At 41.2% G+C, this 24,736-nt stretch overlaps 1 protein-coding gene and 1 long non-coding RNA gene across 2 annotated transcripts in view; one reads left to right on the forward strand and one right to left on the reverse strand.

Annotated features, from left to right (window-relative positions):
• LOC134084577 (CMRF35-like molecule 1) overlaps positions 1-23,301 on the forward strand; it is a 59,453-nt gene extending 36,152 nt beyond the window's left edge. The window contains exons 5-7 of the mRNA XM_062539886.1: positions 19,117-19,215; positions 22,460-22,506; positions 22,808-23,301. Coding sequence (XP_062395870.1) covers positions 19,117-19,215; positions 22,460-22,506; positions 22,808-23,164 — 503 coding nt within the window. The 3' untranslated portion in view covers positions 23,165-23,301. The remainder of the gene's footprint in view (positions 1-19,116; positions 19,216-22,459; positions 22,507-22,807) is intronic.
• LOC134084635 (uncharacterized) lies at positions 1,622-14,635 on the reverse strand. The gene is made up of 3 exons (XR_009939757.1): positions 14,501-14,635; positions 2,997-3,084; positions 1,622-1,879 (listed from the first exon to the last, which is right to left on the reverse strand). It is a non-coding gene; the product is annotated as an uncharacterized LOC134084635 (long non-coding RNA).
• Positions 23,302-24,736: the final 1,435 nt, after the last annotated feature.

Raw genomic sequence — 24,736 nt, forward strand, 5'->3', positions numbered from 1 at the left:
AACAGTTTTTGAAACCCCCAGGGGGGGATTTAGACTCCAGATAATACCACCATCTACTGGCCGATGGGTATACAGTCCTGAATGTACACATAAATCCATTTATTTTATAGCCCCCCATGGATGAAATTCCACAAAACTTGGCATACTCCCAGAGGGTGTCAGGTTAATCATACACATGAAATTTGGTGCAGTTCATAACATCTCATCTGAAGATAGGGGCAATTAAAGCAATATTACATTGCATTTTCAATTTTTACGATGGGGGGGCAAATCACAAATGACTGGTTATAAGCTAAGTTGATGCAAGCTCTAGAGAACAACATACCATAAACATTTTGTCATCCTCGGTGCCACGGTTCAGGTAGTTAGGTAGGAAAAACTGTCATTTTTGGGCTTCGGGCGGGGGCAGCGCGGGGGTGGAGTGACCCCCGGGGACGAAACGAAAAATTTCCATAGAACTCTACTGGGGCTACATGCCCACCAAGTTTCATGCGCTCCGGTGTTACGGTGTCCCGGGAATCGTTGACGAAAAATGACGGGAAAAAAGAAAAAAAAAAAAAAAAAAAAACTTTGACAACAACTATATGACCGCTTCGCTAGCTACGCTAGCGGCGGTCATAATAAATACATGATAGAAGTTTACCTGGGCATCCATTTTGTTCAGTAGAGTCTTTAAGTCCTCTCCAAAGGCTCCACTACGTGACCTGTACAGTTGGATGATCTTTGGTGTATATTCGTCGAGTGAAGAGAAGAACGTCTCCTTGAGATTGACTCCAGTGATTCTGAAAAACTCCATGTGAACCTATTGGATCATATAATTTAGATGCATTTAGTCATACAAAATGAACATGCTTCAGAAAGGGCTTAAATCATTTCAATTCTATGCACTTACTTGCTCTTCCAAAAATAATGCCGGCCACTGTCTCATAATGTCAGCTACTGAAGGCTCTTCATCAACAATCTCTTTCCTTCGTAAGGCAAATGTCTGTTCCATTTTGGAATGAACAACTGCATGGTTGGAATATTTCTTTGTCATTTCTTCCTGCAAAGCAGCTTTTTCATTTTGAAGAGTTACATCAGTTTGCCCAGTTGGAAGGAAGTTCACTTCACATCGTCTGGCCTTCTTCAAGCGATTCCTGGAATCATCTCCAGTTCTTTTCTGGTTAACACGGACTTCACTGCAACCTGCTGCTCCGAGTTTATGGCGGTAATTTCCTACTTTGTAGTACAACCTTGTGGTCCAAGAATCATAGCATGTTCCCATGCTTGGATCTTTCAGACAGGGATGCTTGTTGACTAACCCAGCAGCCACGACTTCTAACTCTTTCCTTGTTTGGTATGTTTTATAAGAAAACATGGAACGACATAGAGCATTCAAAATGTCCATTTTCATATCTTTGGGAACATCAAGCAGTGTTCCATGTTCTCTGAACATCTCATTCCCTTTAGCTAGTCTCAATTCCACATCATATGAAAATGTAGGTATTGGGAAAGGAGAAGGCCACTGATCTGAATTTTCACGCTGTCTAAAAGGTATGCTAATGGGACTAACATTTGAGCTAGATGACGCAGAAGCTGCCGAACTGGAAGAGGAAGTTATACTAGCAGTGTCAAGGGATGATATAGAAGCATTATCTGACTCTTCAGATACTTTGGTGATTATTTTCAATATAGCTCTATCTGGTGGAAGTTCGGATATGTCAGTCAAATTACACAGCTGGTTGCCAAAGTCTGGATCCTCAAACTGAATCTCAAAGTCTTGCACAATCTGTAGACTATCTTGCAGAATATTTTTCAAGTGACTGACCGAGTTGAGGGCTTCAGTGACATTGATTCTTCTGGCATTATCAGGACCCAGCAACACGCGAAACAACATACTCTGTGACAACAAAAGAGAGACACAGATTAGCTGAAGCCAATGCTCTGCAATTACTTTACCTCAAAAACATCAACAAATCACAATAACTATGTACATCTCTAGGTCTGATCTTGCCTGTTCTATCAACTATTCATTAATGCATTGATAGAGAAATCAGTGCAGAAGAAACCTCTTCAGAGAAATCATAACCTTTCCTTGAACATTGTACGAGATAAGAGGGTAGTGATCAATAAGGTCCTCTGGTTCAATAATTTGAGTTGTGCATGTATCAGAAACCTCATAGCATCTGTAGTGTTCAACATACCACGATGACAGCTTTCTACAAATGAAAGACACTGTGTTGCCATTCACCAGTATACTGAGGATTCTGAAAAACTCTGGAAACCCACTCTGTTCTACAGAGGACAAAACCATACCATCACTATAGTGAGTACCATTCAGATGTACATCTGGTGTGAGGCTCACAATTCCTCTATCAGGGTACTTTTGCAGCACTGCAGTCATTTGTTGCACATCAAGGGTGCATGTTTTGACATGTTTAACCTTTTGCACAGATATAGCGGGAGGAAAGAGACTTGGGGCTTCAAGGTAATGGGCCATCATGAGCTGGTGTTTACTTGCCAAGGTGAGGAGAATATTCTTAAAATTGTGCACATCATGTACAATCCCTTTGAAGTAACTATATTTGGCCTCAAATCTCATTGTCCATAGCTCGATCAATGGGCCAAAGCACTGAACCAAGTAAGCGTAGTGTTCAATATAATGGTGCTTTGGTTTGAATTTGAAATCAGGGAATGTTTCCTTAATTAGCTGTCTGTGATCAAGAATTTTTCTGTGTAGCCAGGCTAGAGATGCTGATGATAATTCTGATGAAACAGCCAACTCAACTATCTCTTTCAGGTCCATTAAAATCTCCCATGATGGTTCCTGCTCTGGCACATAATGGCCAATCATTAATGGCAAAAGACGAAGCAATGCCCAGTTTTCATGTCCGTTCCCACCTACAGTTTTCTTTGCAAAGCTAGACTGAGCAATGACCTTGGGCTGGTTCACTTTATCTGAGTGCAAGTAAGGGAAGGACCTGATACAAGTATTAAGAACACTGAGTGTAAAATACCTCTTTGTAATGAGTTCCTTCAAGCAAACAGCCAACTCATAGGGTACAACTCCCTCCAAGAGGTCATGTAATAGATCCGGTGGAAACCCTGTTACAGGATGGAAAGAGGACAGGTGTTTACCAAGGACACACTCTTTTTTCACACCCAGCTTACAGCCAAGTTGATCATTGTCTCTCAGTTCTGCTAGGATGACATTATGCTGTTCAATGGTTCTTAATGGGAAAGAGCTGGCATCCGCTGTCTGTATTTCATCTTTAGAAGCTAGACAAAATCTGCAGGGATTTCCTGCATGAAAGTGTTCTTGGAAGCCAGCAAGACTGTGGGCTCCAAGATTGTCAGCACATACACAATACACAGTTCCCTTGAGGTTAGAATTGAGAAGTTTGACAAACACACCTTGCTGTTCTAGGCGACCTATGTCTTTCACCAGAGGATGAAAAAACTTCTCATAGCCAAAACTCTTCACATCACAGCTTTTCCCAAGCAGAGCAAGTTGTATTGAGGGAAGAGTGGAACGGAACTTCACGGGCAAATTCAGTAGTATTCAATACACAGCAGTGATCTTATGGACCTTCCGTGATGTTCCGAGCGGATTACAGACCTCAAATTCATCAATATAAATAGCAATCGAAATAGCATCACTCTGACAGCCTAATCGTGGATTTCCTTTGAAATACTGCCCACTACGTGTTGACTTGTACCATCCTGGCAACTCCTCCTCGAGGAAAACTGCTTTTTCCAAAACCTCTTCTCTGTTTAACAAAACCTCAATAACTCTTAGAACCGAGACATAGACAAAGCTATTTTGATGCAGTCCATCATAAAGATACTCAACTGGGTCAATCACTTGAACATTTCTTTTGAAATATGCTTCTCTTCTATGTTGTGTTGAAAGGATACCGTTCTCTGAAGTGCTGTGATATAAAGGATTTATATTGTACACAACTTCTGATATTTGTTCCTTTAGCTCCTCCCTTAATAAAGCATCAATGAATTCATACCTCCTTAAAACATCCTCAATAGCGCTCTTTGCAGTAAGTTTTGAGAAAGACAAAATAACATGAATTTTAGTTAATATTTCTTGGGCTGATGTTTTCGAAATGTGTTATATTGTCTGCATGTAAAGTAACAGTGAAGCAAACTTGATTTCAAGGCTGAAATAGTCCAGTGGCTCTGGGTAGGACGTGTAAGTAGGCCAAATATACGACAATATATTTCCCACTTTTATACGTGTTCTGTCTACGTCCGGCGCTTCGATGAGGTTGAATTGGACTGTAAAAATATCTGAGAAGTTAGATGGCAATTGTATTAGGAATTTCACCAAGAATCTGACTCCATAGATATATTGTACCTCTAATAAATTACCAAATAACTCGTTTGTTTAACTATGGCAGAGAATGGCATGGCACAACTAGACTTTAGAGATATGCAAACTGAGCGAGGAGAATTAACCATTTATTAGGCTCTGAGCCTTAGGTAAAAGTAAAGTATCAGTAATTATCCTTGAACAAAGGAACAAAGGAGGAAATGAACTTAACCTCAAAACAAAACAATAAACTTGGACTTAAACCTTAACAAGTTACCAAGTTACAATGCTACATATACCAGATAAAACAATATATCAAATAATGAAAATAACAAACCCCATAAAGAAATCAAAAGATAGATAGATAGAGAGAGAGAGAGAGAGAGAGGGAGAAAAGGCAGGGAGAGAGAGAGAGAGAGAGAGGGGCAGAGAGGTCAGTGTGACCTCTTGCCTAGACCAGAGCAGAGCAGGAAGAGAGAGAGTCACTGCAAGAACTTCTCTTTTTCATTCATCCAGCCACCCCCCACTCAGCAGGACCTCTTTACCTGAAAGTGGGTGTGGCGTCTAAAACTCTATAATATAGTTCTTAGTCCACAACTATGTACAGATACATTAGATTGCAATGACACCGTGATCAGGCTGTTGCCCACATTACAAGTATTAATTCAAGACCAAACATGGATGTATTATCATTTGTCATGAAACAGATACATTTCAGTTTCCAACATTAGTTCATCAGGCATGGAGAGGGGGAGAAGAGGTGTGTCCGAGGGCCTTTCACCAAATGGCCGGCCACACACACAATGGGAACAGTTCAAATGCAAATAGATCACCTGGACACAAAGGAGTCTAACTGTGAGGTCGTCTCCCCCGTTCTGAACTTTAGGGATGTTTCTCAGATGGAAAATTTACCAGCTTACAGTCGCCCCATTGACACTGTGAAGTCATTATCTCATAAGTGTCAAAAAATTAAAGCTGGTCATCCATATTCACATATTTGTCCATAGTGTCCGAAGGAATCTCTCAGAGTAGTTTTGACATTAGTTGACCGAGCTTCTCCGGTCTGAAACAAGTTCTCAGGATCAGGTGAGCATTGCTGTAGCGTGGAACATTCTTCTTTGTGTAAAAGCAATCTGGAGTTGAGCAGAATCGTGAGAGTATCGTCTGTCTGCTGTAACATTATACAGGGAAAAGACAGGAAAGAGAGAAAGAGCAAAACAAACAAACCAATATACAAATTTCAAAATAAATGGAATTAAACACATTCTGGTGTATCTCAAATTGAAAAAAAATGTTTCATAAGATAACTCATCTTTGTTACTGGCATTATTTGCACACTGAATACAAATTTATCAAGAAAATCAAATAAAATAATCAAAGAATGTATATAAATGATTGGTTAAAAGGAAAACAAATTAGTTCATCCCAGCAGTTAAAATTCGAAATTTAAATCATTAATCGAAATTTCACTTGTGTGTGACTGTGTGTATGTGCTTTATCACTTCTGACACTGTAAGAAGTCAATATTTTAGCTATAAGAATAATTGTACCACCAACATCTGTCTATGTGCTTTGAAGCAAAACATTTACAGAATCTATGCCCTTTTATATAAGCATACAACAAAGTCAGTATATAACATTTATCTTATACTTAAATGTGTAAATTATTTTTAGAGTGAGCATGAATGTTAGTACAACTGTCTACGTCCCCTTGGCAGAATTAATTTGGAAAAATGAAGTAAGCATGAGTCATCCCTGACTGTTAAGCTTCACAGCACAGAAGAGCTAGACGAGCTCAACCCAGCACCCCGCCCTATAAGGCCACAATCAAGGAGGACAAACATGACAAGATTTATCAGATTTCATTAATGAGTTCAAAATTGAGTTAGTATCTCAAATGTCGGTACATTGTATCTGCTACGCAGTCAACTGCACATGGGCGTCCCCTTTAGCAGATACATGGGTACAGGCATTCAAAATCCAACTCAATAGGGCTAAGTGTTAGTCAATAATCTGTAACATGCACACCTAAGGAATTATCTCTCTATCAGGGGCTTATCTGTAGTCATAAAAGATTTTACCTCATATCCATAACTCTTTGGCTCATGGACCGTTTAACGACAACAATTTGTTTATATCAGACTAGGCCTAGTTTTTCACGCAGAGGCTCTTTTGGCTTGGTGATAACAACACTGGTATAAAGCAAGGATTATTTTGTTTGGCTAGCCCTCAAAATGAGTACATATCAAAAAAAATGTAAAGAATAAGCATACTACTGGCATTGGTAGGTGTTTTCAAGCTGTCGCGGCCTTTTCTGGAGTTTTCCAAACGCTCAAGACCAGGCCGTGGGTGTAGTGGAAAGGTGGCCGTTTTGCACGCACTCTGACAACGAAAGTCTATTCCAAAAGTATTCCATTTATTGTCAAGTCCAACTTAATTCCAACGTTCCAAGATATCCACAGTTCGTTATCAGAAATGGTCAAAAAATTGTATTTTGCCACCTCGACTACAACCCAACATTTGCCAACCAATTCAAGCACCACGTGATGAGTTGCACCCGTGACATATATACAAAAAATGACGAAAGTGCAGCCAATCTGCCTAATTGCAATCTATTACCCAATCACCAATTACCATTACACGTGCAAATGAACTTAAAGAGATATACATAAGCAACCAAAAATAACAATAAATTAAGTAAACGTGATAAGATGTAAATAACATAAGTCAAAATAAAACAAGAACATAAAAAACTTGAGAAAGACAAAAATGGCTACAACATTCCGGCCCCTAATTCTTGTCATACAAGCAATTACCGTAATAGTAGCCATTCAATAATAAAGTTCACACATTAATTACATGCATTTTTTTGTTATTTTTTTGTTTTATAGAAAAATAGTCCATAGAAATCTTCAAATCTTCATAAAAAAGGTGACGAAAGTTCCAAAAATATGCTAATGTATGTACTGTATGTTTGTTCAAAAAGGTGTATGTTGCGTAATGAGATGTAGAGCAAGTCAGTAAGTGATTCAGTTTACATGCAGAGTCAGAGGTTCAAGCACATGACTCAGTTGAAGGTCAACTTTTACTGTTGCCTTTTACACTGCTTCCAGGAGGAAACAGAGTTTGCTGATGGGCTTTTCTAGTTCATTTGTTTGTGTCTTGACACGAACTTGACGAACAAATCCTTGGCAGACTGCCATCACCTCAGTGATGTGTCCGATGGGCCAAGAAGTTCTCGGTGCCGGTTCATCAATGATGAAGACCACGTCCCCAACAGCGAAGTTCCGGTGAGTCTTATTCTGTTTGAGCTGAGAGCATATTGTCCACACGCACAGCTAAGACTGCAGCTGCGAGTTCCATGCGTGGTATGGCGAGTTGTTTCAGTGGTGCCACTCTTGCCTTCCCAAAACACAAGCAACACACAAGTAAACAGGATACCACGACTGGTTAGTGGCTTGTGTTTCTTGGTGATGCTGTATGTGAAGACGTCTCTGTCCACATCCCACTGGACTCCCAGAGCTCTTTCCATAGGGAGCTGGTCACGGCTGAGTTCCAGTGTCTTTACTCCTTTGGCGTGGTTTTCTTTAGGGATCTGGGATAGGACAGAGCGTTCATTGCAGACCCACTTATAGAGTCTGAATCCTGCTTTGGCACACACCTCTATGAGCTGCTGGTAAAGAGAGATGGCCTGCTGTACAGAACAAAGGGACTCAAGACAGTCATAAACATAAAAATTATGCCTGATTGTATCAATCACTTCTTCTGAATACAGACTCTGATTGTCCTCAGCAGATTTTAAGAGGGCATATGTGGCACAGCTGGGAGAGGACACTGCCCCACTGATGTGGACCACCAACATTCTGTGCTTAACCAGATCTTTGGTGACGTCACCACCAGGCCACCAAAGGAAGCGCAGATAGTTGACATGTTCCTCAGCTACTCTTACCTGATGGAACATACCTTTTATGTCGATCATCAGGGCAATGGGACCTTGGCGTAAGCGATTGAGGACACCGCGCAAGGTGTTAGTCAAGTCTGGACCTTGTAAGAGTTCTTTATTCAAAGGAGTTCCAGCAAATGTAGCAGCACAATCAAACACGACACGCAATGTTTTCTCTTGGGGGTGGTAGACACCATGATGCGGTAGATGCCACACTTTTCCCACCTCCTGTTCCAGCTGGTCATGCGGGAGGATTTCTGAATGGTTTTCTTTACTGATGTTTGTTTGTTCATCACAATGATGCTCCACAAAATCTTGATTATATTGCATGACCATCTCCTCCAAGTCACTAATTGAAGTGCGGTTCACTGTAACAGAAGCAACCCCAAGTGCATCACCCTCTAAACTATGGCTGAGTGGACCGTTTAGGACCCACCCAAGGCGAGTTTGGACAGCATAGGGCCCACTACCCTCACTGTTAACAATTGTCCAAGGTTCCAGTGCCCTAGGGGCATTCACACCAATAAGAAGCCCAATACTTGCGTTGATTGGTGTCAATTCTACATTCCTTAAGTAAGGCCATTTTCTTATATGCTCTTCTTTAGGAATGTTTTCATGGGTGACGGGGATTGACTTTTGTGTGTAAACGTCAGGCAATTTCATGTAATCATCTTTGTTTAAGGCAGATATTTCTAGTCCAGAAAGCTTAAAACAACTTACAGGCTTTTCCTGTCCCATGGTCTTAAGCAGAATTTCCACATCTTTCCCGGTTCCATTAAGCTGATGCATCAACTCCTCAGTGCAAAATGTTGCAGTACTGCCTGGGTCGAGAAAGGCGTAGGTTTCCACGGTTTTGGTTCCTTTATCCAACTTCACTTTCACAGGAACGATAGACAGGGCACATTCTCTTTCTCCGGCCCCAGTATGCTTTCCAGCAGCTACAGACACTAAAGCATTCTGTATACTTTGGGACGGCTCTGAGGGTCCTTTTGGTTCTATGTGGAGAACAGTTGGATGGTTATTATGACAGGTCTCACATGACAAACGTTTGGTACAGCTCTTACTCATGTGTCCTTGTTCTAAGCATCCAAAACACAAACCTTTGGTCTTCACAAACTCTACCCTTTCCTTGTTTGGCTTCTGCTTGAATGAATCACACAGTTCAATAGAATGGGGCTTGTCACAAAAGAGACAACGAATTTGTGTTGCATTACCTTTTCCAGGCATTGACCGGCTGTAACTTGGCTGAGGTCTGTTGATCTGGTCTGGCTGAGGTACAACAGAAGTAGCAAAGTTGGCTTTAGATTTGTATATTGGGTTTGATGTTTTGACAGTTACCTGTTCTTTTGATTTCTGGGCTTCTCCAAAGACAGGATCCAATGCAGCTTTTGCTTGCTTTTCCAAAAACTCTAACAAGTCCTTCAGCTTTGGTCTGCGATCACGTTTTTCTCCAATGTTGAAGACTGTCACTCTCCATTTCTCTCGCAACCTGAAGGGCAACTTGGACACAATTATTCTCATGTTTGTAGCATTTTCCAGTTCATCAGTAAAACCAGCTTCACTCATGGTGTTGGAACAGTTTCTTAGGAATAATGCATAGGATCTTAATCCCAGAGAATCATCTGGCTTAATGACTGACCAATTCAGTGCTTTATCAACAAATGCAGAGGTGATGGTTACTCTGTTTCCAAAGTTCCATTCCAGTTGTTTCTTGGCTTCATCATATGCAGTTTGGGGATTCATGTGCATGCAACTTTGCACCAAGTTCTTGGGCTCACCATTTGTGAACTGCTCTAAGTAATAGAGTCTGTCTTGCGAGTTATCAGTTTTAGCTTCAATTCCTTGCTCAAATGCTTTAATAAAAGATCTAAAATGCAAAGGATCACCATCAAAAATGGGGATTTTCACAGCTGGAAGAGAAGACATTCTCTGCTGCTTTATGAGCACCTCAGTGATCTCATTTTGTTTTCTCAACATCTCTATTAGAGCATTGTTTCCCAAGTCCAAATGACCTTTGTGGGGATGCACTAGACACTGTTCAGTCTTAAAGCTTGGTGATTTATGCACATTACCTGTAGGCATTGACAAAGCAGAGGCTTTAAAACTAACAGGAGACACTTTCTGTTTTTCTGTTGATTTCATAGGTTTCTGAACAATCACAGGAGGAATGAATTCGGTAGAATTCGCCAAGCTAGCAGACGCAACCACAGACCGGTCTTGCATTGTTGTGTAAACTTTCACTTTTGCATCTGCAACAGCCAATTCAGTCTTTAACTCGAGCGCTTCTTTCCGTGCCCTTAGCTGAAGCTCTTCGAATTCGAGCGCATGTTTCTCTTGCAGAGACTGCGCCTTGGCGACCAAAGCAGCGCGATCCACTTCGGCCTGTACGTGCGCGGCGGAGACTCTGGAGGCTGCGCTCTTCCTACTAGCGGCAACCGATGCTGCTTTACTAGGCGCCCTGTTGCCGGATTCATCGACGACATCAGGAGGTTCGTCAGGGGGTTCGTCAGGGGGATCTCGGCCTACTTGGGAAACGCTGTCTTGCGGCTGTAGAGTTCCATTTAACTCGTCATCCTCTTTATTAATCCAGAATTCAGTCATCTCAATAAAGTCCTTCATACGCAACAATTTCGGCTCGTACCAGTCATTATGGTCCGCTTCCTGTTCATCGTCATTTAACATGCTTTGAACAGAAACTTGTAGCTCCATAAATTGTGCCAAATGATCGTTATAAATTGTCATATGTTCACGGACCGTGTCCTTTTGTTCTCGGTCATCAATAAACTTTTGAATTTCATTCTGTTTGCGAGTAAGAAAGCTAAGCTTTCCTCGGCGCGTGTTAATCAACTTACACAGCTCTCTTTCCTTCTTGCAAAAGATGACCGAGTCTTCTTCTTCCTCTTTGTCTGACATTGTAAACTCAAAGTAAATCCAATCTTCAAATGTCAAAATATCCAACTGAAAAGTGTATCGCTTTATCTGCGTCAAAAGTTCTTAAACAAAATACTCAGTCCAAGTTTGGCGTCTTCCCGACACTTCGGGTCATTAACAAACAATTCAATTCACCGCGTGTACTCACAAGCTTTGCGGGATGTGTGCGAATCCAAACCAAAAACAGAGTTCCGTAATCCAAAGTAGTCCAAAGGTAGTCCAAAGTCCAAACGTGCTTTCATGCAGTCCATACAATTTTTTGACTTAAATGTCGCGGCCTTTTCTGGAGTTTTCCAAACGCTCAAGACCAGGCCGTGGGTGTAGTGGAAAGGTGGCCGTTTTGCACGCACTCTGACAACGAAAGTCTATTCCAAAAGTATTCCATTTATTGTCAAGTCCAACTTAATTCCAACGTTCCAAGATATCCACAGTTCGTTATCAGAAATGGTCAAAAAATTGTATTTTGCCACCTCGACTACAACCCAACATTTGCCAACCAATTCAAGCACCACGTGATGAGTTGCACCCGTGACATATATACAAAAAATGACGAAAGTGCAGCCAATCTGCCTAATTGCAATCTATTACCCAATCACCAATTACCATTACACGTGCAAATGAACTTAAAGAGATATACATAAGCAACCAAAAATAACAATAAATTAAGTAAACGTGATAAGATGTAAATAACATAAGTCAAAATAAAACAAGAACATAAAAAACTTGAGAAAGACAAAAATGGCTACAACACAAGCAGAAACACTTAAAGGTCTATCCCTCTACAGGGGTATACAACAAAGCCAGTACATATCGTATCATCTTCAAATTAAATAAACAAAAACTCATTGTCTGGATATGTGACTAACAAATTTCTCATCAGAGAAAACAACCTCGAGAGGGCACTGTTACAGGTTATCATTAGCTGTGAGATGGCTATGCATTGAAAGGTGTTAAGACCCGGCTGAACAGTCTAATTATCCGTGATGTCTCATTTTTAACTGCAGATTTGATCATAGTGAGAAGTTCATCTTGCAAACCGTTTTGTTGTTTGTGAGGAGGCTTGTTTCGCTCGCGGCGCTTCAGGTAATATGGCGGAGGTTTCCCCAATCCGAGGGTCCAGCATTGTTGCTCGTCATGGCCCACTTTATGGCACGAATTGCAGAATCTGCTCGCTTTGGGTCCGCGTTTGTGGCCTTGTCGTTTCTTGCTTAGGTCTTGACTTTTGGTGTCCATGCGTTGGACGGCCGCCATTGCGTATTCATCAGGTCCAGGAGAGACAGACCTCCTGGTGTTTGGATTGTCTTGCAAAACAATGTCTGCAGGGACCTCATTAGAAACATCAGCATCTCTCACATCAGAACAAGATTGCAAAACATGATCAGAAACAGCATCGGTGTTCACAACATCTTTTGCATCAGTCATTTGCATTGAATTGCGAAGTGTTTCAAGTTCCTTCACTTTCTTTTGTAATAATAAAGACGCAAGGCCTTCCGCCATGTCCCCCTCATTGATCGTCCAGAAACGATATATTTCAAACTCGCTAGAGTGAATTGTGATCCCTCTACGTGCTAATTTGTCTAGTGTGAATTTTAATGTTGTTGTCCATGCAGATAATATCATCTTTTCAAGTTTTCCGTCCTTTATGAGGACCATAGCTGAGTGAGTTAGTTTTTCTGAATATTATGGTGAAATGTTAACATCAATAATGCGTGCGCTTTTGTCACACGTCTTCAAGAATGTTAAATTTACTCACCAAATTTCAGAGATCAAATCACTCACGATGACGATTCGCTGCTGTTGAGTAGAGACGTTTACATCTATTGTTTAAGGCGCGGACCGACGTAACTGGAATGCTTGTTCTAAAAGCAGTTTCAGATCACTAAAGGGATGTCACCAACTGTAAAGTAGGCCAAATATACGACAATATATTTCCCACTTTTATACGTGTTCTGTCTACGTCCGGCGCTTCGATGAGGTTGAATTGGACTGTAAAAATATCTGAGAAGTTAGATGGCAATTGTATTAGGAATTTCACCAAGAATCTGACTCCATAGATATATTGTACCTCTAATAAATTACCAAATAACTCGTTTGTTTAACTATGGCAGAGAATGGCATGGCACAACTAGACTTTAGAGATATGCAAACTGAGCGAGGAGAATTAACCATTTATTAGGCTCTGAGCCTTAGGTAAAAGTAAAGTATCAGTAATTATCCTTGAACAAAGGAACAAAGGAGGAAATGAACTTAACCTCAAAACAAAACAATAAACTTGGACTTAAACCTTAACAAGTTACCAAGTTACAATGCTACATATACCAGATAAAACAATATATCAAATAATGAAAATAACAAACCCCATAAAGAAATCAAAAGATAGATAGATAGAGAGAGAGAGAGAGAGGGAGAAAAGGCAGGGAGAGAGAGAGAGAGAGAGAGGGGCAGAGGTCAGTGTGACCTCTTGCCTAGACCAGAGCAGAGCAGGAAGAGAGAGAGTCACTGCAAGAACTTCTCTTTTTCATTCATCCAGCCACCCCCCACTCAGCAGGACCTCTTTACCTGAAAGTGGGTGTGGCGTCTAAAACTCTATAATATAGTTCTTAGTCCACAACTATGTACAGATACATTAGATTGCAATGACACCGTGATCAGGCTGTTGCCCACATTACAAGTATTAATTCAAGACCAAACATGGATGTATTATCATTTGTCATGAAACAGATACATTTCAGTTTCCAACATTAGTTCATCAGGCATGGAGAGGGGGAGAAGAGGTGTGTCCGAGGGCCTTTCACCAAATGGCCGGCCACACACACAATGGGAACAGTTCAAATGCAAATAGATCACCTGGACACAAAGGAGTCTAACTGTGAGGTCGTCTCCCCCGTTCTGAACTTTAGGGATGTTTCTCAGATGGAAAATTTACCAGCTTACAGACGTCTCAGACACAGGGCAAACTACTGGAATAGGGTCACTGGCTGTAGATTGTGGATCAGGTTGAGGATCATCTTCGACAGACAAGAGTGGTTCAATATTTAAAGACACATCTTGCTGAGATGTTACAGATAATCTAAAATCTGAAAGAGACTTGTGCTTCCTCGAAATGTGGCTCGTAAATGTTGAAAGAATATTTGTGCTAACCTGGCAGTTCCTAAAAGGACACTTCACAGCTTCTTGATTTCTCAAATGGCTTTTGATGTGATTTAAAAATGTTTTAGGTTGGCAAGTATCTCTAAAATCACAGGCTTCGCACACAAAATTAAAATTGGCTGCTTGTTGTGGAAATGGTCTGTGCACTCGTGACAAATGTGACTTCAACGCACCTGGAGTTCTGAAAGTGCAAACGCACTGAGGATGGAGACAGGGCAACGGACTAGTGCGTCCTTGATAGTGGCAGAACAGGTAGTGCTTGAGAAGACTGTCAAGACTGGGACTCTCAAAGCCACACAGCTTACATTGCATTCCAATCCTGCAAACAGACACAAAAAATATAGTTAAAATGTATTACATTCAATAATCCTGAAATAAGATAAAAGAAGAATTCAAGAATTCTTACTGAAAATCTATGTAAAGTAACTTGTGATTGAATGAAAATGCAGTGCTAGTATGTCCTGCTTACTATGCAATGGAATAATACAATTATAATGTAAGCAAGCATCTTTTGTAAAGTTAAGCTCCGTTTTTCTGGGACTGCTGCAAAATAGTCCACTAGCTATATGATCATAATACACGTACAGTGAAAGTACAATTTGATTTGTAAGAGAAATTACTTTCCTTCCTGGAGATTTGATGTTTGACCTGCTTAAGTCAGGCTAACAATACTGACACAACGTTTTGCAAACCTTCCTAATGTTAAATGTTGCTATAGAAATCGCAACCTCTCAGGAAACACATTCATTTAACAACTCGAATTATTTTAGTAGGCATACACTTAGTAAACACTTCATATACCGAATAACACCGCTATATTTCTAGAAAATTCTGAAATACAATGCTATCATTAGTTAGTTGACGTTAGCGTAAAGTTAACGTCATGCCTCCCGCCACTTTAAGGTCACTATACTAAGTTATTTAGCAACGTCGTTAAGGTAAACCAAACGTACACATGCTGTTACCAATGTCAATTAGTTCATTCTAAGAATACCTTTCACACCGACATTACTAAAATGCTTATATTTTCATTTGGTAGTGAGCTAAACGGGAAGCAACGACTGCAAGATGGCTAATATCTCATGGTAGATGTTAGCAAGCATGGGGCGTTTGACGCGAAACTCCGGTTAGGAAAATCTAATTTATTCTCTAACTGCAACTTTACATAGTAATAGTTTCTGTTCAAACTATCCAATATGAGGTAACATCAGTGGACAAAGTGCAAAAGTAGCGGTGTTTCTTACTTTACGCTTAACAAACATCCAATACTAATACCGGCACTGAAATTCGGCAGCCATTTCCATCCTTCGAATCGGGGAGAGGGAGAATGTTTGCGCATGCGCATTAACAGAAAGTACGGAATGTCAACTGTGTCAACGAAAACTGAAGAACGCAATTTAACAAAACTTACTTTCCCATTTCTCTTGAACATCAGATGAAGAACAATAGTTAAACCCATGTTTATAAGTGATATGAACTTTTCCTATGTATATTTGTTCATTCAACATTGCATCTTGATTTCAGTTTACAATTATGCAAGTTCTGTTTTTTACAGTGTAGTTGCGAATAAACCTCCTATAAAAATTGGCAAAGCCTAAGAACTTCTGGAGGTCTTTGCGAGATTGTGGAGTGGGCCATTCCACCACCGCCTTAACCTTCCCTGAATCCATCTCCAATCCACCCTTGGTGATGATGAACCCCAGGAAGGACGTAGTGTGCTGGTGGAAAACACATTTTTCCGCTTGAAAAATGTTGGTTCTCCAACAATCGCTGAAGCACTGACCGGACATGATTGACATGTTCTGGGAGAGATCTGGAAAAAAACAGGATGTCATCCAAATAAACAAACAAAAACTTGTTAACCATATCTCGTAAGACATCATTAACGAGAGCCTGGAAAACAGCTGGAGCATTAGTCAATCCAAATGGCATGACCAGGTACTCATAATGCCCCGTGGGAGTATTGAAGGCTGTCTTCCATTCATCCCCCTTCCTAATGCGTACCAAATGATACGCGTTACGCAGGTCCAGTTTTGTGAAGACAGTGGCTCCCTGCAACAACTCAAAGGCATCAGACATGAGAGGAAGAGGATATTTGTTCTTGACCGTTATGTCATTCAAGCCCCGATAATCAATGCAGGGTCTCAAAGAGCCATCCTTCTTTCCAACAAAAAAGAAGCCAGCACCTGCAGGGGAAGAGGAAGGGCGGATGATACCTGAAGTCAAGGAGTCATTGATGTAGTTCTCCATAGCTTGGCGTTCAGGGGGCGACAAGGAGTATATCCGGCCCCGAGGAGGACATGCTCCAGGGAGTAGGTCGATGGCACAGTCATAGGGTCGATGAGGTGGCAGAGAGGTGGCCCTTGACTAGCTGAACACCGGCCTCGGATCAAGATACTCCTCTGGAACACTGGACAGGTCAGGAAAATCTTCAGGTCCCTCAGGAACAACAGACGAAGGACTAAGAGCAGACTTCAGACAGTGAGACAAACAGAAAGGGCTCCAGCCCAAAATTACATTCTTTGCCCAACCGACATGAGGGTTATGTTTAACCAGCCACCGATGGCCGAGAACTATGGAGTTCTGAGGAGAGTCAATGAGATAAAACACAATTTCCTCATAGTGATTGCCTGAAAGCATTAAACTCACCGGCTCGGTGCGATGCGTGACTCTGGCGAAGCGGCTGCCGTCGAGGGCTGAAACGGCCAGTGGTACCCGGAGCTCTGAGACAGGGATTCCCCACTGGACTGCCAAACGGTTGTCAATAAAACTTTCCTCAGCACCAGAGTCGATGAGGGCTGCTGAGGTGTGTCGATGGCCCCTCCAGAATATAGTCGCAGGCAGGAGAGTTTGATGAAGTGGTAGGGAGGTCTTCAAAGGAATACTGCTCGCCAGAACTCCCCTCACTTCTGACGAGCTTTGTCTTTTACTGGACACGCATCAACAAAATGACCCACCTGACCACAGTAGAGACATGCCATGGCCAGCAACCGGCGCCGTCTCTCTGCTGGGGTCAAACGAGTGCGGTCAACTTGCATTGGCTCAGATGTGTCTGGAGGATCTGGATTGGCACCTGGAGTCAGCAGCGAGGCCTGGGACTCTTGACGAGGAAAGGTGAGTGGAGCCCTCATCTGGCGACGTTGACCCAGTCGAACATCCACACGGATTGCCATGTCCACCAGACCATCAAATGTTTGGGGTAACTCGTGGGGAATCAGATGGTCTTTGATCTCTTTAGATAGGCCATTAAGGAAGACATCATAAAAGGCCTCTTGGTTCCATCCAGAAGTTGAAGCCAGGGTACGGAACTGAATAGAATAGTCCGAAACTGACTGGGACCTCTGACGGAGCTGTAAAACCTCTCGAGCTGCCTCCCTGCCTTGCTTGGAACGGTCAAAAACTTTTTTCATTTCAGTCGAAAACAGGGATAAATCACCCTGAATGGCCGCGTTGTTACTCCAAATGGCCGTTCCCCAGTCACGGGCCCTACCAGACAGTAGGGTGATTATGTACGCTACCTTGGCACGATCTGTTGGGAAAGAGGAAGGTTGAAGGGCGAAAACCAGTCCACATTGGGTCAAAAAGGACTGGCAGGATCCAGGATCCCCGGAGTAAGTCTCTGGAGGCGGCAGGCGCGGTTCTCTAGCTGGCGGAGCAGCGGGTTGGGGTCCTTGAGACAAGGTGAGCTGGATCTGTTGTGTCTGAGCCGCTACCCCCGTGACCGTTGTTCCTATGGAATCCACATGTCTGGAAATGGACTCCAGTTGGGTCTGATGTTTTCCCAACATAGCCCCATGCTTGTCCAGGACTGATTTGAGCTGGGCTGGATCTGCTGGGTTCATAGCTGGTCAGATTGTACTGTCAGATTCAGAGACTGGACCCAAGCGCAGATACAGTTCACTACTTTATTGTAGGCAGGGGGAACAGTTTGTGGCCGAGCCACAGGCAAATAAGGCAGTCAGTCAAAATCAGGCAATTCCAAAAAGGGCTAATTCCAACACAGGCAGATTCTAAAACAGGCAGTTTCCAAAAACGGGCAGATCCAAAAACAGGCAGATTCAAAAAACTGGCAGATCCAAAAACAGGCAGATTCAAAAATCAGATTCAAAGTCCAAACTTACAAACTTGCAGTTTCAGTCCACAGAGGCACAGGTACACACACCACTGGAGGAAGACAATCTGACAATGAGGCACCAGTAGAGCAGGGTAGTACGGCAGGTAATACAAACAAATGAGAAACAGGTGAGATTCAAAAAGTGGCGGGAAACAGAACAAAGGCAGGAGGCAGGGGCGTGGCTAGAGCACATGGTGGACAAAAACAAAAACAAGCAGTGATACAGGCAGACCAGCAGAGGGCTACAAATAAACAGAGTCCCAGGGCAGAATACTGACAGAATGAAAGGGTTTTAATCCATACTCGCACCTGTGCGACCTTTTTAGTTTTTACTCGCACACTCTTTTTTTAGGCACATTTGTGACGGTACGCTTGCACTGTACAGCCCTGCCAGACAATGAGGAGTTCTAATGAATGTGATGCTGGCAGTAAAGGAATCTTAATACAAGTGGTCAGCAACATACAAACAACGGTTTCAAGTTCTCGCCAGAACACTTGTGACCAGACGCATTCTAAAAACAAATGTTTTACTGTCTGTGTTAGCGGCAATCGGTTTTCTGAACATTCAACATACTGTCACCGTCTGCTGCAGCCATCTTTATAATGTAGGGTTTAGTTGGCCATTGTCTGTGCAGTGTGCAAGCACTTTATCACCTCATTCATGTGTTCCCTCAGGTCCTCTTGTCATGTTGACTTTGTGTCTGACCATAGCAGCGCTGGTGCTTGGGATTGCTGTCCTCATATGCATCAAATACAGAAGAATGCGGACACAAGGTTGGTCTGTGTGTGTGTGTGTGTGTTATGCAGTCAAACCCATATAAATAGTGTGGTGCATAAGTCAACTCATGAGAACCATCAGCAAGCAGTACTACGCAGCTTTGTCAACCTCCCTATAAGGCTCACCATCCTCCCATCATCTGACAAGGTCTGAGGTATTTTAGGCCTGCAGTAAGATCCTGTTCACACACCAATCACTAAATATAAGATCATTATTTAGTGTAGAGATGTGTGCAAAACTGCAAGCTACTGTATGCTGCCTTTCCAAACAATTGTCACTTAGTAACAAAGAAAACACCGATTGTTCAACAGTGAGTCATGTGATGAGAGTCTACCACTGAATGTCTTGCAATGATTTGACCTTCGCATGTCACTGAATCATCTCATGTAACAATTAGACCTTCGCATACAGTAGTGCCACTGAATCTTGTCATGTATTGATTTGACATTCACATATTACCACTGAGTTATGTAATATATTGATTTGACCTTTACATAGTTACCATTTAGATGCAAAAGCACCTTGTAGTTAAAAAAACCCCTATATACTACCAATGTACCGTTTGTCTGTACCGCCCCATCACTTTGCATTAGGGGGAACAGGGAACGAGGAAGGCAGGGTAAAAAAGACGAATGAGAGAGGCCCAATGTCTTAGATCAAGTGCATGTTAGTGTCTTTACATCCAGCATGTGAGACAGGTAACTTGTGTAAATGTTCAGATGATGTGAACTATACCAAAGAATGCTCACATCATGTGAAGGTTTAGAAATGAATTAATGAATGAATAAATTAACCCTTAGATACATACAGTGAGGAGAAAATGTATTTGATACCATGCTAAAGTTGCCTAAAAAGAGGAATAGAAAATCGTCATTTGACAATTGATCTTAATGTCTTAATTCAAAAATTGAGTAAAAATAAAACCGCTAAGTACGCCAATTTTCTTTGTGATGGAAGAATGTTTCGTAAATAAATAAATGTTCTTCCTAAATGCTAGGGGGAAGTAAGTATTTGACCCCCAATGTAACCCTATGGGAATTCAACACATAGGGTTAACATAGGGGCGGGCAGATTTTTATTTTTTAAGGCCAGCTATTTTATGGATTCAGGATATTATGCATCCTGATAAAGTTCCCTTGGCCGTTGGAATTAAGATAGCCCCACATCATTACATACCTTTCACCATAGCTAGAGATTGGCATGGTGCTTTTTCCAGTAGGCCTATTAGCCTGTTTGATGCTCATTGAGCTCAATGCAAATCAAACAGGCTAATAGGCCTACTGGAAAAAGCACCATGCCAATCTCTAGCTATGGTGAAGGGTATGTGATGATGTGGGGCTATTTTAATTTCAAAGGCCAAGGGAAATTTATCGGGATGCATAATATCCTAGATCCATGAAATAGCTGGCCTTTAAAAATAAAAATCTGCCTGCCCCTATGTTAACCCTATGTGTTAAATTCCCATAGGGTTACATAGGGGGTCAAATACTTCCTTCCCCTAGCATTTAAGGAAAACATTTATCTATTTACGATACATTCTTCAATCACAAAGAAAATTGGTGTCCTTGGCGGTTTGATTTGTACTAATTTTTTGAGTTAAGGCATTAAGATCAATTGTCAAATGATGATTTTATATTCCTGTTTTAGCAGGGTATCAAATACATGTGCTCCTCACTGTAAGTGGGGTCAAAAATGACCCCAGAGGTTGTTTTCTTGCAGTATCTTCTTCATTTTAATTTTTTTTCATTTAACCTTCTATGTATTCCTCAAATAGGTTGTCTTTGACATGAGGCCATTTGGATTTGTGTCTAACTGTTATATTGTTAAAGTAATTTAATGTTTTGTATCAGTACCACCGATCCGCATAGGTGGGGTCAAAAATGACCCCAAGCATTTACTATGGAATTTCAAAAGTTAACCCTAGGATCTTTTTATTTTTATCAACTGTGGCAGTCAGGTATACATTTACTGTTGATTATCACATCTCATGTCAGCAGTTTCACCATCCTGAAGGCTATTTTTACACAACAACATAAATCTAAGTATCATCATATAATGTGGCGGCCAAGCGTTCATAGCGACGTCGCTTTTTGATCCTTCGATGTCCGCTCTTCCTATAATTGTGAAGCAGAATTCACCAAGCCATATTTACAGAGGGATTTGTTGATATAGCGTTCTTGGCCTGATTTGTATGACTTTTTATGCCTAAAAATAGGGCAAAAATCATTTTTTTTAAGCCAATTGGCAGTACCTTCTGATTTATTGGATAACAAAAGAAGATATTCATAATCACCTCTGTAAATGTTTTTTTATTTGATATATTAACACTACAAAAAAAATATTTTCAACCTGGCTTTTTCTAATGGTCAGATTCTTCGCATCAAAACATATATGCAAATTAGCGCATATTTAATTAGACATGACCTAATTAGCATATTTAAAAATAAATATAGAAAACTTGCAATACGTTTTTTTCTCCTATTTATGTGAGTATTCAACTGGTAAAGTTTCATGAAGATATCTCTAAGTTAAAAATTTTACCCTATTCACCTATGTTGAGATAATTTTAGGATGTTTACCTTTTTTGCCTATCTAAAAGCTGTTTTGTAATAAAATGTTAATAAAAAGTGATGCATCAATATGTCCAACATGAAATAAAAACATTTTAGATAAATATATAATACAAATCATCATCTTTAACCAAAATGAGAGACATTATTTGAGTTTACAGCAAAAAACGCATGCATTCTAATTGGGGTCATTTTTGACCCCACTCATGGAAGAGTGTAGGTATTGGTAGCCTATGCATCTAAGGGTTAACCAATAGTAGTTGTTCAACATGGTGCAGAATAAGTGTTTTACTAACAGATTAAACCATTGAATGATTCCGTTTTTATTTAGTGTTATTTTATCTTTATATTCATACTAGAGGATACTGTCCTTGCAAATACTCAATTACCCACAAACCCCTCTGATGGCCCCACCTACTGCACTCCGCTTCACGTCAGGGTCCGGTTCGCCCTGTCGGTCCTTATTTTCCCGATAATGACCAGCGTTCTATACATTATCCCTTACATATTAGAGAGGCAGAAACATTCAAAATCCCACAGACATATGACATTAACAGGTATTGATAATGCATTGGATTTCAATATTGATTCACAACTTCGTATTACTGATTAGACAACATTCAAAGACATATAAAACATAATGCAAAATGTGTGTGATTCTCTTCAACAGAACCTGCTACGTTTGTGTGCCCTATGAACAGACGTGACAATGCACAGGTGGGCTGTCATTGAGAGAGAAATGACGAGAGTGTTTGACTGTAATTTGATTAGATTCACTTAAATGATTCAATAAGAATTTATCTTCTCTAATGCTTTCAACTTAACATGTTTTTTTCTGGAACCCACAAACAAGGTTGCGCATCAACCAAAACAATGACAGATAGATAGATAGATAGAAAGATACTTTATTGATCCCCAAGGGGAAATTCAAGAATTCAGAGAGAGAGAGAGAGAGAGAGAGAGATCTAAGTCAATTACACATTTAGTGAAGTATATGCACTGTGTGATTGTGTTTTAGAGCATTCCAGATTATGAGAATGATACAGCAAGAGACGATGTAGCTCCTCCCAACATTGTGTCAAGCCCAGTCTACCAGAGCCTGAACCCCAAAACCATGCAACCAGACTCAGCCTATCAGAGCCTGAACCCCAACACCATGCAACAGGACCCAGCCTATCAGAGCCTGAACCCCAACACCATGCAACACGACTCAGCCTATCAGAGCCTGAACCCCTACACCATGCAACAGGACCCAGCCTATCAGAGCCTGAACCCCAACACCATGCAACAGGACCCAGCCTATCAGAGCCTGAACCCCAACACCATGCAACAGGACTCAGGCTATCAGAGCCTGAACACCAACACACAATTATAAGACTATTATTGTCTATCAATAACATACTAATGTGAATTAACAATATATTTGTTTATAAACAATTAAAGGCTACAGTCTTAAGCCAGAACTAACTGCATTAGTGTGTGAATCTCAGCCTCAGAACGGCTTTACCCAATCTAAACCCCACTGTAATACACCACTGCTTTTATCTTCCGCTGCCTTCCTCCTAGCTTGGGGCCCAGCACAGTGGAATTAGACCCAAGCCTACATTGTAATGCTGTAATGCCAATCTTGTTTTAAAATAAACCACTGAGTTATTAATGTGTGTGTGTGTGTGTGTGTGTGTATGTGTGTGCAGTTGTCTTAAATGTGTCTGTCTGACTGTCAATGTGTGTGAAAGAGAGAGGGTGTGAGCTCATTTCCCACCTCCCCTCGAGCAAAACAATCAATATTTACCTTGTTCCCATTCATCCAGCCATTCTGTGAGTCTGGCGATAGAACTTTTAGCTTCAGCCTAGCATAGATCATTGAATCGGATTAGACCAATAGCTTCTCACCTGCTAGCTTCATGTTTAAAAGTGATTTCTGGTAATTTTCCCATTTAAAATGTGTCTCCTCTCAAGAAACCTGGTGTCTTTCTAGGCTGATTTGACATGGAACTACACTCTCATCTGGCATAATAATCAAGGCAACTTGCAAACTACTGGCGCTACTAATTCTTGTTGTCTATGGGGACTATTTTCAGATGCTGCGTACGATATCACTGCATGCACCTGTATGGTACGTTTGCAAGTTGCCTTGATTATTATGCCAGATGAGAGTGAGAAGGTTCTGGAAATACTGGAATTGACTTCACTTTAGGCTCCTTATCTCCTGCTGTCTTTTAACACTTTTATTCACTATTGCTCACTATTAATCAGCTCCATTTACTTGTTTTGCTCTCATTTGAGCAACACACATGGAAGTGTCTCTGTAAAAAGTGCTACATAAATAACCTTTCTTGGCCTTGCTTTGCTTTCTGACCCTCTACCTGCACACAGGTGGCCATTTAGTGTGTCTCACAGAAGAGCTCAGTTGTGTCATCATCAAGGAACACTTTTGTGTTCATTCATAATTACTTTATTGGAGAGTTAATTCAGTATTTACTGTAATGCGTGCTACTGTCTCAGATAACATCAAACTGCATCCTTATTCAAGACCATCACAGCTCTCTTCTCAGCAACACACTCACAGGTCAGTTCTTGGAAATGGGCAGTTATTATGGGCTGTGGTTATGAGGTCAAAAATAGAACTATAGCAGTTTTGCAACTGTTCAACAAGAGGAAAACACAGTATATCCTCGTACTCTCTTTCTATACCTGCAACTTCAGAGTGCAGAAGCACAATTCTTCATTTTTAGTTTGTTAGTTTTTCGTTTTGTAAACAGTAACTTGCCATAGATGGAGAAGTGACAGATATTGTTGTCGTGCTGATAAATGTGCTAAACCACAAACACAAAAAGACTGAATGAGGAAGAGACATTGAACAGCACCCAACAGAGACACGGACACACTTCACCAAAAACATCGACACAGAGAAGAAGTTTCTGGAACACCTGCAGTTCAGGTACTA

Source organism: Sardina pilchardus, chromosome 1 (genome assembly GCF_963854185.1).
Source record: "Sardina pilchardus chromosome 1, fSarPil1.1, whole genome shotgun sequence".
Taxonomy (NCBI): domain Eukaryota; kingdom Metazoa; phylum Chordata; class Actinopteri; order Clupeiformes; family Clupeidae; genus Sardina; species Sardina pilchardus.